This window comes from Lepidochelys kempii, chromosome 12, assembly GCF_965140285.1.
Source record: "Lepidochelys kempii isolate rLepKem1 chromosome 12, rLepKem1.hap1, whole genome shotgun sequence".
Taxonomy (NCBI): domain Eukaryota; kingdom Metazoa; phylum Chordata; order Testudines; family Cheloniidae; genus Lepidochelys; species Lepidochelys kempii.
Genome location: NC_136391.1, coordinates 14,329,780 through 14,345,767, shown reverse-complemented (window position 1 = coordinate 14,345,767; position 15,988 = coordinate 14,329,780). Strand labels below are relative to the sequence as shown.

Here is a 15,988-nt window from a genome sequence, read left to right as displayed (position 1 = left end):
GTCTGAGATATTTGTCTCCATGGAGGACATTTTTGCTCTCCCTGATCATCCACCCCTCCTGTCGAGATCATCTTTATTTTGGGACATTGTCACTCCAGAGGAAGAGACTATCCCAAGGATGCAGAGTAATTCTCCCATCCCAACCTGCCAGCCTTGGTGTGCAGCCATCAGTACTATCAGTAGTCCAGGATCCAGTCTTTTTCTTACACGTATCTCTGATTGAGAACCACTCGTCTAGAGGAACAGCTACAGCCCTTGTTATGAGGAGAGACTTATGGTTACAATCTTCAGGTTTCATAGAATATCAGGGTTGGAAGGGACCTCAGGAGGTCATCTAGTCCAACCCCCTGCTCAAAAGCAGGACCCATCCCCAATTAAATCATCCCAGCCAGGGCTTTGTCAAGCCTGACCTTAAAAACTTCTAAGGAAGGAGATTCCACCACCTCCCTAGGCAACGCATTCCAGCATTTCACCACCCTCCTAGTGAAAAAGTTTTTCCTAATATCCAACCTAAACCTCCCCCACTGCAACTTGAGACCATTACTTCTTGTCCTGGGTACAGACTACCATCCAGGATCTGCCCTTTGATACGATCAATCTGTTTCATGAGGAGACAGATGAATCTCTCTGCTTCCTCAAGGACTCAAAGACAACTCTTCACTCTCTGGCATCTCTATACCCATGCCCCCAAAAGAAAATATCATCGACAGAGGTATAAGGTGGGACTACCTACCCAGCTCTTTTATCATCATTATCCTCAGGAACCACCACTAAAAGACAGAAGCTTTATAGGCCCAAGAATACAATCTCTGCAGCATCTTATTTCAGCCCTTAGTCCAAGAGTTTCTTTTTACGAGACTGTAGAAACCCCCACATACCTTTATTGTTGCCACATCATTTTTGATTTTTGGAGGCCACCTTACCCATATTGCTCGCAACTGGAGGGCCCTAACTGCCAACAAATGCGTACTGGAAGTTATTCATGGCAACTATCTGATCGAGTTTCTGGCTACTCCGACCCACAAACCCCCTTCACAGTTCCTTTTCAGGGACCATTCTAATGAGATGATTCTCCGACGGGAAGTGGACTCAAGTTTCTCGTCCTACACCCAGGTCACTTTCAGACCCCGGACCTCAATCAGAACTTGCCTTTCCCTTCTCAGCCACATGGCACCATGTACACACATGATGTCATTTTCCAGGCTTCATCTTCATTGTTGTCAAGCCTGTCTTCTCTCTGTGTACTCACCAGAGAGAGATGACATCAATTATCTCTGGTGGCAATTCCATCCAAGGTTTTGGACTCTGTCATCTGGTTAACAAAGCCAAAGTTCAGGTGGGGATCCCTTCCTTCACACTGACTCCCAAGGCAGTCATCTTGACTGATGCATGCCTCTTAGGTTAGGATGCTCATATGGGTGATCATACAGCATAGGGCCTGTGGACCTTTAGGGAGTCCAGAATGCAAAGGAATAGAACTCAAGGGGTTCATTGAGCCCGCAACGCCTTCCTCCCACTTACCTGATCCTGGTATGTTCAAGTAATGTTGGACATTAGGATAACTATATTCTATATATACAAGTATGGGAAACGAGAGCCCCATTCCACTTTGTATAGAGGCAGTCAACCTCTGGAATGATGCATCAGCCATCACATACCCCTTTCAGGAGTATACTTACCAGGGGGTGCAGAATTCCCTAGCAGACATCTCAGCAAACATTTTTCTGCTGCCCATGAATGGGAAAGTCACAGTTTGGTTCTCAGCAAGATCTTCACCCAATGGGAAATGCCAACCTCAAACCTTTTTGCCTCACACATGAACAAAAACATCCCCCATACTGCCCCAGAGCAGCCCTGGGCAGGGTCTCATTGGGAGATGCTCTTCTGCTCTTCCATCCTTAGAGGTTTTTAAGGCCCAGCTTGACAAAGCCTTAGCTGGGATGATTTAGTTGAGGTTGGTCCTGCTTTGAGCAGGGGATTGGACTAGATGACTGCCTGAGGTCTCTTCCAACCCTAATATTCTATTATTCTGATTCTGCTACTATGAAAGGATCACCTGAAGTATGCCATTCCTCCCATTCCATTAATACCACAAGCTCTATAGAAAATCTCTCAAGACAGAGCTCGAGTCATCCTTATTGTGCCCAACTAGATGATCACAATGGTCCCTTCTGGCCTTGGAATCTGTGAATCTGTATAAAATTGGCTGAGACAGTTCTGGTTTACAGATCTACTGAAGGCCTCAGCTCAGCCACCATAAACATCTGCCTATTTCCAGACCTTCTAACACAACACAAAGGCATTTTCAGGCACCCCCATTCCAGAACCACTGCAGATCATAGCTTAGTATTTGAATAAGCATCACATGTAAAGTGCTCATGTTCCAGAATGGTTCAATCTATCCTTAACAAAGCAGAAAAGACTCTACTAAGATATGTTATTCAGCCTAATGGAAGCATTTTTCCACTTGGGCTCAGCAACACCAGAACTGGCTGGAATCCCTGCTATCCTAGAATATTTTCTTACTTATGAGTCTCCAGGTCTCATTTTCAGTTCCTTCTAGGTGCATTTAGCAGCAATCAGTGCTTTTCATCCTCTGGCAGATAACCACATGATTTCACTCATCCTGTCACAACTCGTTTTTTGAAGGGGCTTCTTAGATCCTTTCCACTGTTGGTGAAGTTTGCACCTCAGTGGGACTTCAGTTTTGTTCTGTCATTTCTCACCAGCATCCCCTCAAGCCTCTGGTCACATGCTCTGTGGTCCATCTGTCTATGAAGTTGGCCTTTCTAATCACTATAACATCAGCCAGAAGATTCAGCAAGCTGGGGGCACTTACGGCAAACCAGCCATATACTGACTTCTATAAAGAAAAAGTCTCATTACATCCCACCCCAAATTCATCCTTAAAGAAGTTTCTGAGTTTCATATGACTCATACCATCCACTTACTGCTATTTTCCTCTCTTAACCACGTGCCTCGGATGAAATGAGGAGGCTGCATTCTCTGGATGTCCAAAGGGCCTTTTACTTACAAGGGCCTTTTGTCCAGTAGGCCTTTTACCTAAAAAGAACAAAAGACATTAGAAAGACATCTAAACTATTTCTTTCCATAGCAAAGAGATCATGGAGTCAAGCTGTATGTGTTTAGAGATTTTCGAAATGGATGTCTGATTGTATTATCCTTTGTGTTATCTGCTAGCTCACATTTTCCTCCTCTTCCCAGAGGGAGTGAGGGCTCATTCTATCAGAGCTCAAGGAACCTCTGCTACATCTCTGAAACTGTGGGTATGTCTACACTACAAAATTAGGTCGATTTTATAGAAATCAATTTTTAGACATCAATTTTATACAGTCGACTGTGTATGTACCCACTAAGTGCATTAAGTCAGAGGAGTGCGTCCTCGCTACCATGGCTAGCATCGACTTACAGAGTGATGCACTGTGGATAGCTATCCCACAGTTCCCACAGTCTCCGCTGCCCATTGGAATTCTGGGTTAAGCTCCCAATGCCTGATGGGGCGAAAACATTGTCGTGGGTGGTTTCGGGTACATGGCATTAGTCATCTCTCTCTCTGTGAAAGAAACGGCAGACAATAGTTTTGCGCCTTTTTTCTTGGGTTACCTGTGCAGACACCATACCATGGCAAGCATGGAGCCCGCTCAGCTCACCGTCACTGCTGCTGTTGTGAGCATTGTAAACACCTCGTGCATTATCCTAGAGTATATGCAGAACGGGCTAAGAGACGCCAGCATAAGGAGGATTTTGATGAGGACATGGACACAGACATTCCTGAAAGCACGGGCTGTGGCAATTGGGACATTATGGCAGCAGGAGGACTGGTTGATACAGTGGAACACTGATTCTGGGCCAGGCAAACAAGCACAAACTGGTGGAACCACATAGTATTGCAGGTATGGGATGATTCACAGTGGCTGTGAAACTTCTGCATACGTAAGGCCACTTCCTGGAACTCTGTGAGTTGCTTTCCCCCACCCTGAAGCGCAGGAATACCAAGATGAGAGCTGCCCTGACAATTGAGAAGCAAGTGGCGATAGCCCTGTGGAAGCTTGCAATGCCTGACTGCTACCAGTCAGTCAGGAATCAATTTGGAGTGGGCAAGTCTACTGTGGGGGCTGCTGTGATCCAAGTAGCCAATGCAATCATTGATGTTCTGTTATCAAGGGTAGTGACTCTGGGAAATGTGCAGGCTTTGCTGCAATGGGGTTCCCTAACTGTAGTGGAGCGATAGACGGATTGCATATCCCCATCTTGGTACTGGACCACCTTGCCAACCAGTATGTGAACTGCAAGGGGTACTTCTCAAAGGTGCTGCAAGCACTGGTGGATCACAAGGGACATTTCACCAACATCAACTTGGGATGGCTGGAACAGGTGCACGACGCTCGCATATTTAGGAACTCTGGGCTGTTTGAGCAGCTGCAAGAAGGGACTTACTTCCCAGACCAGAAAATTACCGTTGGGGATGTTGAAATGCCAATAGTTATCCTTGGGGAACCAGCTTATCCCTTGCTCCCTGGCTCATGAAGCCTTAAACAGGCAGCCTGGACAGTAGTAAGGAGCAGTTCAACTATAGGCTGAGCAAGTGCAGAATGGTGGTGGAATGTGCCTTTGGACATTTAAAAGCTCGCTGGTGCTGTTCGCTGACTAGGTCAGACCTCAGCGCAACCAACATTCCCATTGTTATTGCTGCTTGCTGTGTGCTCCATAATTTCTGTGAGAGTAAGGGGGAGACGTTTATGGCGGGGTGGGAGTTGAGGCAAATCGCCTGGCATCCGATTTTGAGCAGCCAGACACCAGGGCGATTAGAAGAGCATAGCAAGGCGCGCTGCGCATCAGAGAGGCTTTGAAAACCAGTTTCATGACTGGCTAGGCTTCGGTGTGACAGTTGTGTGTGTTTCTGCTTGATGCAAACCCACCCCCTTTGTTGATTTTAATTCCCTGTAAGCCAACAACCCTCTCCCCTTCGAAATAAAGTAACTACTGTTTTGAAACCAAGCATTCTTTCTTTATTAATTAAAAAAAAATGAGATAACGGACAAGGTAGCCCAGGTGGGGCGGGAGAGGAGGGAAGAACAAGGCCACATTGTTTGTTATAGCCACACTAAAAATCAAACTGTTTGAATGACAGCCTTCTGTTGTTTGGGCCGTCCTCTGGAGTGGAGTGGCTGGGTGCCCGGAGCGCGCCCTCCTCACCCCCCCATTCTTGGGCATCTGGGTGAGGCGGATATGGAACTTCAGAAGGAAGGTATGCAGTTATACGGTGGATGCAGCGGGGGTCTGTGCTCTTGTTGGTTTTCCTGCAGCTCCAACAGACGCTTCTTCGTCTCCGTTTGCTCCCCCAACAGACGGTATTGGTCTCCGGGAGCTATCCCTGTTGTAGCCTCTGTCCAACATGTCCTGTGAGATTTTGGCAAATATATTTGCATTTCTTCTTTTTGATCAGAGTTTGGCCTGCACAGATGCTTCTCCCCATACAGCAATCAGATCCAGTGTCTCCCTTTCAGTCCATGCTGGAGCTCGTTTGCAATTCTGGGGGGACTGCATGGTCACCTGTGCTGCTGAGTTTGGCACACCGAACAAACAGGAAATGAAATTTAAAAGTTCCCAGGGCTTTCCCTGTGTAGCTGGTAGTGCATCGGAGTTCAAAGCGCTGTCCAGAGCTGTCACAATGGAGCACTCTAGGATAGCTCCCGGAGGCCAGTACTGTTGATTTGTGTCTGCGCTACCCCAAATTCTACTCAGCAAGGTCGATTTTAACACTACTCCCCTCATCGGGGAGGAGTACAGAAGTCGATTTTAAGAGCCCTTTAGGTCGACAGAACGGGGTTGGTTGTGTGGACACAATCATTTTTAAATCGACCTAACGCAGCTAAATTCGACCTAACCCTGTAGTGTAGACCAGATCTGTCTCTACCCTGCCAGGAGGCTGATATCTAGAAGAGAGATGTAGGGCAGCTACTGGGAGCTCCTTGCATATCTTCACAATATATTATGCTTTGGTCCATCTTCTCTGGCAGATACAGCTGTAAGGATAACAGTATTAGTCAGCTCTCACTTCTTCATCCTCACACCCACCGTCTGTTTGAATGCTGCTTGTTAATCTCTCACCTATAGAATACACATAGGGACTATCACTTGAAGATGAAATGGAGGTTACTTATCTGTAACTGGAGGTTCTTCAAGATGTGCAGTCCCTATCTGTATTCCACTCCCTTCCCTCTGCTCCGGATTTTTTGGATATTAGGTAAGAGTAGGAACTGGAGAGGCATCGGCCCAGACTGTCCTTTATGCCCTCGGTTTGTAGCACAAGGAGAGCCATTGCACATGTGTGGGTTAAAAGATGCTACTTGCAAAAAATTCTGGACTCAGACATGTTGTGTGCATGCGTATCCATGTGTGGAACACAGATCACACATCTCAAAGAGCGTCCTATTTCATTTGTTACCTCAGTTTTCCTTTTTCTGTTGTCCTTTCCACCACTCTCCTCCCCCAGCAAACTGGCAACTGGGAGTGACAACTTAGTGTTTCATACTCATTACATCCCAGTGAATGCCATTACTCTACCATATGTTGACCAGCTGATATGTAAATGTATAATTGGAAAAAAAATTCTAAGTGTATTGATAAATTTTAAAAGAACATAATATGAATGTCCAGAATTTTATACTGAGATTTTCAGAGTAGTGCAGGGGATTTGGCCATGCGCTGCTTTGAGACTCTGTCTCAGTTTTTAAAATCAGAAGACAACAGCTGTACAGTAACTCCTCAATTAAAGTCTTCCCGGTTAACATTATTTTGTTGTTACGTTGCTGATCAATTAGAAAACATGCTCGTTTAAAGTTGCTTAATGCTCCCTTATAACATCGTTTGGCAGCTGCCTGCTTTGTCCACTGCTTGGAGAAAGAGCAGCCTGTTGGAGCTAGCTGATGGGGGCTTGGAACCAGGATGGGCCGTCAGCCCCCCATCAGCTCCCCGCTCTCCTAAGTTCCCTCTGCAGCAGCTGTCCAGCAGGCTATCAGTTGCCCACAGCTGTCAGCTGTCCCTCCCCCCCCACTGCCATGTGCTGCTCCTGCCCTTGCCTTGCAGCTGCTCCCAGGACCTCCTGCTTGCTGTGCGGGAGGTAGCTGTGTGGGTGGCTAATGTCAGGGTGTCTTCTTCCCCCGCTCCTGCTCCCCGCTACTTTAACCTATTTCCACAGAGCAGCGGGGGGGACATGCCTCTGTCCTGAGCCCTGTCAGCTTGCTGGCCGCAGCTGCTGTCTCAACTTGCTGATCTACTTAAAAAGGCAATAAGAACAGGAGTACTTGTGGCACCTTAGAGACTAACAAAAGCTTATGCTCAGATAAATTTGTTAGTTTCTAAGGTGCCACAAGTACTCCTGTTCTTTTTGCGGATACAGTCTAACACAGCTGCTACTCTGAAACTTGTCATTAAAAAGGCAATGTACTTAGAGTGGTGTCATTGTACTTAAAGGAGCATGCACCTCTCTCTCACACTCTCTCACACAAACACACACACACGGTGTGTCACTCTCTCTGCCATGCTGTCTCCCCTCCCTCCATTCGTGCTGCCTTGTAGAGTGTGAGGCTACATTAACAATGTGTTAACCCTTGAGGGCACAGCCAAGTGCTAGTTCATCATTTAGCAGTAAGGCATTCCCTGGGAAATATCCCACTCTCTTCCACCCTCTAACTTCATCACTTCAACCAAGCTTCACAATCATCATTGCTGTGTACAGTATTAAATTGTTTGTTTAAAACTTATACTGTGTGTGTGTGTATATATGCATATAGTCTTTTATCTGACGAAAAAAATTCCATGGGACCTAGCCCCCCCCCATTTACATTAATTCTTATGGGGAAATTGGATTCGCTTACCATCGTTTTGCTTAACGTAGCATTTTTCAGGAACATAACTACAACGTTAAGTGAGAAGTTACTGTACAAGGTAAGACTGCTTGTGATGTTGGAAATATGAAAGCATTTACCTTAAAATGAGAGGGTGGCTTATAAGAATAAATAAACAAGTCAACTTTCTCAGCACTTTTGTAAGTAGTTTTCCTAGAAGACTAAGATTTATAATTCATTTTTTAAATCCCTCTAAAACAGAGAATGCAGCTTCATGATGGGAGGCCCAAACAAAAAAGGCACCGTTGTCGAAACCCTAATAAACTGGATGTTAATAGTCTCACTGGTGAAGAACGTGTTCAGCTGATCAATAGAAGAAATGCTAGAAAGGTAATCATATTACTGTGTCCACTCACCCTTTCCCCAAACACAAAATTTATGTGAAATGAAGTTTTCACATCTTCTGCTAGGAAGTCCTTATGCACAGTCTAAAGTTTGTTTTATTAAGTTGTTTTGTAAATGGGACATGAAGCGTAAGTATAGTGTTTAAATCAGGATTTAGTAAACGGAGAAACTTTAATAAGTTGCTGCACAATTATTCTGGAGATTCTGTGCAAAATTACACACACTAAGTGAATATACAGCATTGTATGTTTCTGTTCAGTGGAGTTCAGCCAATGCAGAGGGCCTGCACAGTGTCCTATGCACTACTCCAAACCCATGTTAAAAAATTTGAAGAAGTTTATAGGGCCATGCAGGAGCCCCCAGCTGTGGGGTGAATTTCATCTACTAAGAATAGTACAGTATTAAACTGAGGCTTCATAATAACGAGTAAATTCTGAATGATCAAGTACTGTGAAAATGCAGCTATAAGGTTGGAGTCACCGTGTGGAAAAACAGATTGATAAGTGGGAGCTGCTCTGGATTTGTTTAAGCTTATTAGGGGGATATTCTTAAATTGATATTTTAACACTGTAATTTTTCTTTCACAGAAGATGGAAAACTTTTTTTTAAGCTAAAATGCAGTTGTCACCCCCTCTCTGGATATTTCTAGACCATCCCTGCCAGAGTTAACTTAGTATAAATATTTCCAGCAAATAATTTTATTAAAAATTTCCGAAGTGCTGTTGCCTCTTACTTGGGTTAAAAGTTTTATTTAAACAGACATACTAATGACTAGATTTCCTGGCACCTCACTCTTCTGTCTGCAAACACATATCCCTCTAATGTTAACAGCTCATTAAAGGACATTTCTTCTGCAGCCTCCTGGCAGGGTAAAGACCGTTTTAGAGCTACTGTGTGTGTGTTGGGTAAATCTACAGAGTTGAGCGGGCTGAGCTGCCAGTAATTTCTGCATGATTCGTAGTGTGAGTGCAAAAAAGAATTCACCAGGTTTGCAAGTGCAAGAGTAGACCTGACCTGCATCCTGTGGGGCACAACTACAAATGTTGGGTCTGGGTCAGATGGGAAAACAAAAGGACCCTCCTGGTATTGGTTCAGGTCAGTTGTCGTCCTCCCGCTTGTGGGGTTGGCATGGCGGCGGCTGCATGCCCATGCCACTGGCCATCCTCCCCTTGCTGCACTGTTATGCTGCAGAGTGAGTGTGGAAAGGAGCACAGCGCCTCCCCCTCCACAGCGTGGGCAGCACAGCAAGGGGCAGTGGATGGCATCAGCGGGGCATGTAGCTGCTGCCACGGCAACCCCTTGGGCTGGAGGAGGAGGAGAGTCAGCTCCCTGGGCAAGAGGTGGCTGTGATGATGCTGACTAAGGTTTGTGGGAAAGGGTCTGGGTTGGGTTGGAAAATGACTTGACTTGCTCAAGTGGGCTTGAGTCTGGGTCGGGCCTAAAAATTAGGCACAAGCAGACCTCTACTTAGCAGGTGAAAATTTCCTTTCTTCTCTTTCATCATGGTTCTTGCAACAGCTTCTGGTGGCTCAACTTGTACCAGCACAGCATATCCCACTCCACAAAATCTATAGCTTTCTCCTCTCATCCTCTTGTACCCTTATAGGATGATAGAGGAGAAGAAATGTCCCCTTAGCTAATGATGGGCTGCTAACACTAGAGGGTCATGTACTTAAAGACCCAAGAGGTGAGATGGTTTTAAAATGATCTCGTCTCATGAGCCCCAGTACCTTTGAACCTCTAGACACTTTCAATTTTCAGTTTCTGTTTCAAAAATTAAATAATAATTTATTCAATATTCTCAGTTTAGTTACTGTTGAAAATAACCTGGAACTCAACAAGAGGGATGCAATGTGTGCTTCGGAAGGGGCTTTAGGAAACTGCGGGAATAAGAAGAGAGAAAAGGGATCCAAGGAGTCGGTGGAAACTTAACAATAAAGAAAACAAGTTACTGAAAATTAATTTAAATATATTTAAAATTGCATAGAAAACCTTTTTTCTAGTATTTCCTATTATCCGTCTACTAGGAACAGTTCTTACATAATGGAAGGAGAGTTTCATAAACTACTTTAGCATGTGTTTAGTTGTTGCTTAAGTGGAGTTTGCAATAAGCCTCACCAATGTGTGAATTAGTAGATTACTGATGTATTATTGTGTGGTTGAAGGCAAAAGTTTAAAGGCCAAAGCCTGCAGATGATGTGGCTTTTTACTGTAGAACACTGAAAGTACACTTCACTAACAGGCTGAATCTTGATGTAGTTTGGTGTTGGTTCTGTAAATCTTGAAAATATCCATTATTACAGAAGTGTAGTAACTTTTACTGAGAAGTCTGTGATGCTTGACATATAATGATGGCTTGCATTTATAGAACACCTTTCGTGCAGAAGGATCTCAAAGTTATTTACAAAATCACTTCACCCATCATAGAAGTGTTTTAACCGTTTAAAAGTCCCCAGGAATATTGCTCGACAGTTTAGGACAGAAAGTGAAGAATGCCCTATCCAGTTGAAATAACAGGGAGAATTGTAGGTAGGCAGAACATAATTACCCAAGTTGAATTGGGCCAGAACACCAGGATTAACAACCCTGCTCTTGCAAAAATTGCTGTGGTATGAGAGGTCAAGGCCTTAGTGTTAAATGTCACCTGAAAATTGTAATCCTCAGCATCACAAGACCCGCAGTTATATTTGTTCTAAACTGACTTTGGAGGGAAAAATGACCACCAACCACTTCTTCAGAACCTTGGAGGTCTTCTGTCAAAGTAATGACCCATCACAATCCTCCTTAATAGGAGCTCTCAAAGATCACAGCCAAAATGATAAAGCTTCCAGTCCTGTTCCTTCAACATTTGATTTTTTTGTGAGTGTGTAAATCCTCTCCATGCATGATTCATTTCAGGTTGTATGGTTGTATATTCGGTCTGTTAGACATCTCATGATTTTTATTCTCCAAAGACAGCATTTTGTGTTGTCTGATCAAGAATAGATCTCAACGCTAGTGTTACTGGTGTTAAATATCTATCACAAATACAGGGCTTGCTATTATAATGTTACTGTTTTGGCATGGAGTGGTATCCAAGATACTACAGTTCACACCAATATTTAGAATAGCAAATAAGTACGCTGATGGTATAGCATCTTTTGGCGAGTGTGGACTTCTCAGTCATGTCCAGTCTGTCACTTCCAAAGACAAATGTGAGTAGCCTCTGATGGGTGATGGAGACAAACGAGTCTTAATGGGAGATAAAACAGAGAGAGAACAAACAGAAGGGGGGAGGGGTATATTGGATAAGTAGTGATTCCTTAGTTATGATTGTGTTGAGAATTACACTTTCAGCAAGTTCACTACAACTTTTCAGAGGACAATTTAATGATCTATGTAATCTTTCTTAATAAAAAGTTTGCTAACTTTTCCAAAGAAAACACTTGAAAAATGCCCCCTTGAAGTTTTGCCTTGCTTTACATACACGTCTTTGGATGACTGTAGCTAAACAGCCACAAACACCAGAAATTCTAAACGTGTCACATACCTTCTATTATATTTCAGACATCATCTACTTTCAAGGTTTTTAAAATTAATTGAATAGGTTTTCTTGCACTCGGACTGACCAGTAGAATTGCTCAGATTTGTCAGCTGTTTCTGTGTTCATTCTGCCAACCTGCATTCTGATTCACCAACATGTCCATTGAGTCAGGTTGGCAGGTTTCATAGCAGGGTAAAGGGAACTGTTTTGGGGGAAAGATGTGGCTTGGGGTAGGGATGTGGAATTGCAGGCAGATGGATCAGGGTTTGCGAAGGGCATGAAGGAATTCAGCTGGGCTTTGAGGAAGGGTAATGTGCAGGGAAATAAAGCACCATTACCTCAAAAGCACTGGTCTCCGAAGCCTCTTCTGTGGCCTGAGGACCCCTAGTCAAAACATGCTTCTCCACCTAAAATCCCCAAACCACCTTGCCCTTGCTAGCCACTCGCTCCCCAATGCCCAATTTTTAGGCACATAAATATTGATGTATCAGTCAAGGGCTCCTAGGGGCTCTGTGCCTTTGTGTAGGAGAATGAGGGGGGAGCAGCACCAGGAAGACTTTCAAACACCATTACCTCAAAAGCACTGGTCTCCGAAGCCTCTTCTGTGGCCTGAGGACCCCTAGTCAAAACATGCTTCTCCACCTAAAATCCCCAAACCTCCTTGCCCTTGCTAGCCACTCGCTCCCCGATGCCCAATTTTTAGGCCCTCTAGTACCTCCAACTCATTCATAAAGCTGCCTGGATGGAGTGCAGGATTCAGGAAGGCCTAGATATGTGTGTTTGGTGGGGGGCCGGGGGGTCTAAAATGAGGGAATCCCAGTGTCTCTGTACCAAGGACAGTACCAGCATTGGAAGGACTCCCCTAAGCTCCCCAATGCACTGAGGTAGCAGCCCCAGGAGGAGCCAGTGTCAGTGCCTTGACACACATACCACCATGGGAGAACAGAGTGTACCCCAGGGAGCTGAGCCAACAGCACTGGGGAACCCTATCAAAGGAGGTTGTCCCAGTGCAGAGACATTTGAGCTCTCCCCACCACAAGCTGCCTGCACAGTGATACTCCTTTGCTGCAATGAGATTCATCACTGTAAACTGCCTGCCCCATTACCTTCTATGTTCCCAATCACTACCTTGCCCCAACATCCCTGATCTCCTGGCTCATTTCTGCTCTTTCCTTTTTGGTTCTCTCAGTTCTCCATGCAGCAGCCCCGTGGGGAGCCAAGGAGCAGAGGCGGATTTCTGTTTTGTGGGGCCCTGGACCAGAACAAGTGCACGTGGGCCCCCCGGCACCCCTGCTAGAGAAATGGGGTCAGAGCACGGGGGCTTGCCCAGCCCCCCGCCCGCCCAGCACTACGCACAGGCCCCTTTGGCCCAGTGGCTAATCCGTCACTGCCAAGGAGGGATGAAGAGCTGGTTAGAGAAGGTCTAGCAGTTAACAGAGATGTGGAGGACATGGGGAGTGTGAATTAAAAATGAGGCTTCAGCTGAAAGGAGCTTGAGTGGAGAAAAACAAAGAGGAAGCGCTCCTCTTCCCTCTCCTTCTTTCATTCAGCTCTGTCCTAGATCAAACCGTACTTCTCCCCTTCCATATCATGATGAGATGTAAAAAGGGGAGTTGATTACAGGAGTTTTTGATGACTTAACTGCTTATTTCCTTGCTTTTTATGGGTTACATTGATGGGATATGCTGTTTAGCAACCTTAACTCAAAATTAAAAGTTTGATTTTTGTGTGGGGGGGAAAGTATAAGAAAATAAATAGTTTACCCTGCCAGAAAGAGCAGCTCTTATTAGACAAGAAGGGTGCCTCTTGAAAAGCAGATTCAGGGGTCATAGGGTAGAACTGATTCACCCACCAAAAGGTAAGACATTTTTAATAAACAAAAGGAGTATGAATTCTCCTTCTAAAACTTTGACACCTATTTTCACATATTCATTATTAGTGTGACACTATCCCATTTCAGTACGCTTCTGAAATGAGCCCTGGCATTTATACTAAATCTTACATTAGTAAGATTGTCAGATATTGAAGTTGCTCTGTGCGAGTTTAGTGGCTGCCGACATCTGGAACAAATTAAAGAGTACCTATTCTATTCCATTCTGACAGAAACTAATGATAAACCTGGAGTGCTGTTTTGCTTTCTAATGCGGTCAGGTTACATTTAATTTTTTTGAAAAAGACATAAATGAAACCAGAGTATCAAATCAGGAAAATCCAAAGTAAACTGAGAAATGTTTCTTCTCAAAATTTATCTTTTATTTTTTAGGTGGGAGGTGCTTTTGCTCCACCGCTGAAGGACTTGTGCAGATTCTTGAAAGAAAATCCTGAGTATGGAGTAGCTCCTGAATGGGGAGATGTTGTGAAACAGTCTGTGAGTATTTACAGGATGAACAATATCATGATCTATGATGTGAAGTCTGCTCTTTTTTTTTTTTATTATTATTATTATTTAAAGAAAGAGACAGACAGATACTAGCATTAGATTCAGGTACTAAAGTCAGTCAACTATTGTTTAATATACCTTTGGATGCTCTTAGGAAAATCTGCCTGCCTACCCATGGTATCTACTTCTCTCTCCTTTGCCACAATGATGAAGGTAATTACAAAATTAAAATTTTAATTCGCCATCAAAATAAAATTACTTGCCCTGGGAAAATGAGCAAGTAGAATTTTTGAAGATTGATTTAATTATACTGCGTATCTAAATTAAGAGACAACTATTTATTAAAATAGCTATTATCTTCTGCATTTTATTTTCTAGTTCAGAACTGTACTGTTAGGCAGATTCCAGTGGAAGCGAGATTTATATGTAGCAAAAGTTCAATTGTGTGGGGTGTCCTACACCTGTCCTTGTAAACTAAAAAAATATGCTTAATATTTACAGCTCTACAGTGAGCAGGGTTTTAAAGTAGAGATCATAAACTAGACTTACAGCAAAATTTTCTGAATTGCTTATAGTCTCATGTTCATATGTGACGTAGGCTCCTGAATCAGTTGGCACTTCAGAAAATTTTACTCTAGTGTCTTGTGCCCTCTAATTTCCAGGAGAATGGTTTGTGCTGCCCTGGCCTCACCCACGCAGTTTCTTCTGTTTGGCTCTCCACTCTGTATGTGCTACTAGAAATGTGTAACAGAAGGAACATGCTCCCACTGGCACTGGAGCAGCTTAATGCCAACAGCAAGATGCATCTAATGTGTAGTTTTTCCCAGGTTAGGACTTATGAATGTAGCTCTAAGAATATATATGTATTGCAGCCCCTTCTACATTGTAAATCAAATTTTAATATACAATTTGAAAAACTGCATTTGCAGCTATTCGTGGACACACAGTTTGCATTCACATTTGCAGATCAAATAATTGTGCATGTGCCAACCTAATTTACCAAATGTAGACTTTGTGCACACATAGGTGTACACAAAAATTTGTGACCACAATTTCTGAGGCCACTTACAAATTTTCCCCTCTCTGTAGAATTAGTAGGAAATATCCAAATCTCATGGGACATGTGGTACGGAAGAAGGAATCTACAAGGATGTTTTTATTTCTGCAATGAAAAAACAAACCCAAAAAACAAATTCTGTTATCTGTAAAAAGTGACAGTCTGTTATAAGTGCAGTGATCAAAATAACACTGATCATTTTATTTGAGATTTGTACCCCAGTAAGTTGAAAGGGAAAATTTCACTTAATTATGGATGCTGTTTTTTGTCTGCAGGCTCAGCAAAATAGCATGCATATATTTTCATTGTGAAAACTGTATATCTGATTCATCTGTCCTTTGTTTTATTGGGACGTGCTTTTTTTTTTTTTTTTTTTAAACACACAACACCACTACCACCCACCTATGGACACATAGCTGTAAACCCACCATCCTTTATTTCCATGCAAATAGAAGTGACTAGAGGTCCAGGCCTCAAAATGTTGGATAGCAAAATCCTGCTCTGGGGAACTTTATTTACCCTTCCACTCCTCATGTCTCCCATAGAGATGAAGATAATTTCTGGTGGTAATCCTGTGAAGTCTGTATACCCACCTGCCAGAACTGGTAGGGATTGTGCTACATTTGCTGTACACAGTCAGCCTCAGGCGGAGGATTGCAGGTTTTTATTTATTTAACAACATTTTAGGTTTTTGCAGTTAATCATAAGTACTACGGTATTTAAAAATGGTATTTTCTTACTTACCTCATCCT

At 43.6% G+C, this 15,988-nt stretch overlaps 1 protein-coding gene across 15 annotated transcripts in view; it reads left to right on the top strand.

Annotated features, from left to right (window-relative positions):
* CHD9 (chromodomain helicase DNA binding protein 9) overlaps positions 1–15,988 on the top strand; it is a 188,792-nt gene that overhangs the window by 165,524 nt on the left and 7,280 nt on the right. For 14 of the 15 annotated variants that reach the window (XM_073307627.2, XM_073307626.2, XM_073307620.2 and 11 more), the window contains 2 exons: positions 8,133–8,261; positions 14,063–14,167. In XM_073307627.2, coding sequence (XP_073163728.1) covers positions 8,133–8,261; positions 14,063–14,167 — 234 coding nt within the window. Of the gene's footprint in view, positions 1–8,132; positions 8,262–10,081; positions 10,224–14,062; positions 14,168–15,988 lie in introns of those variants that run through there. The other variant, XR_012154463.2, reaches the window with a different exon arrangement.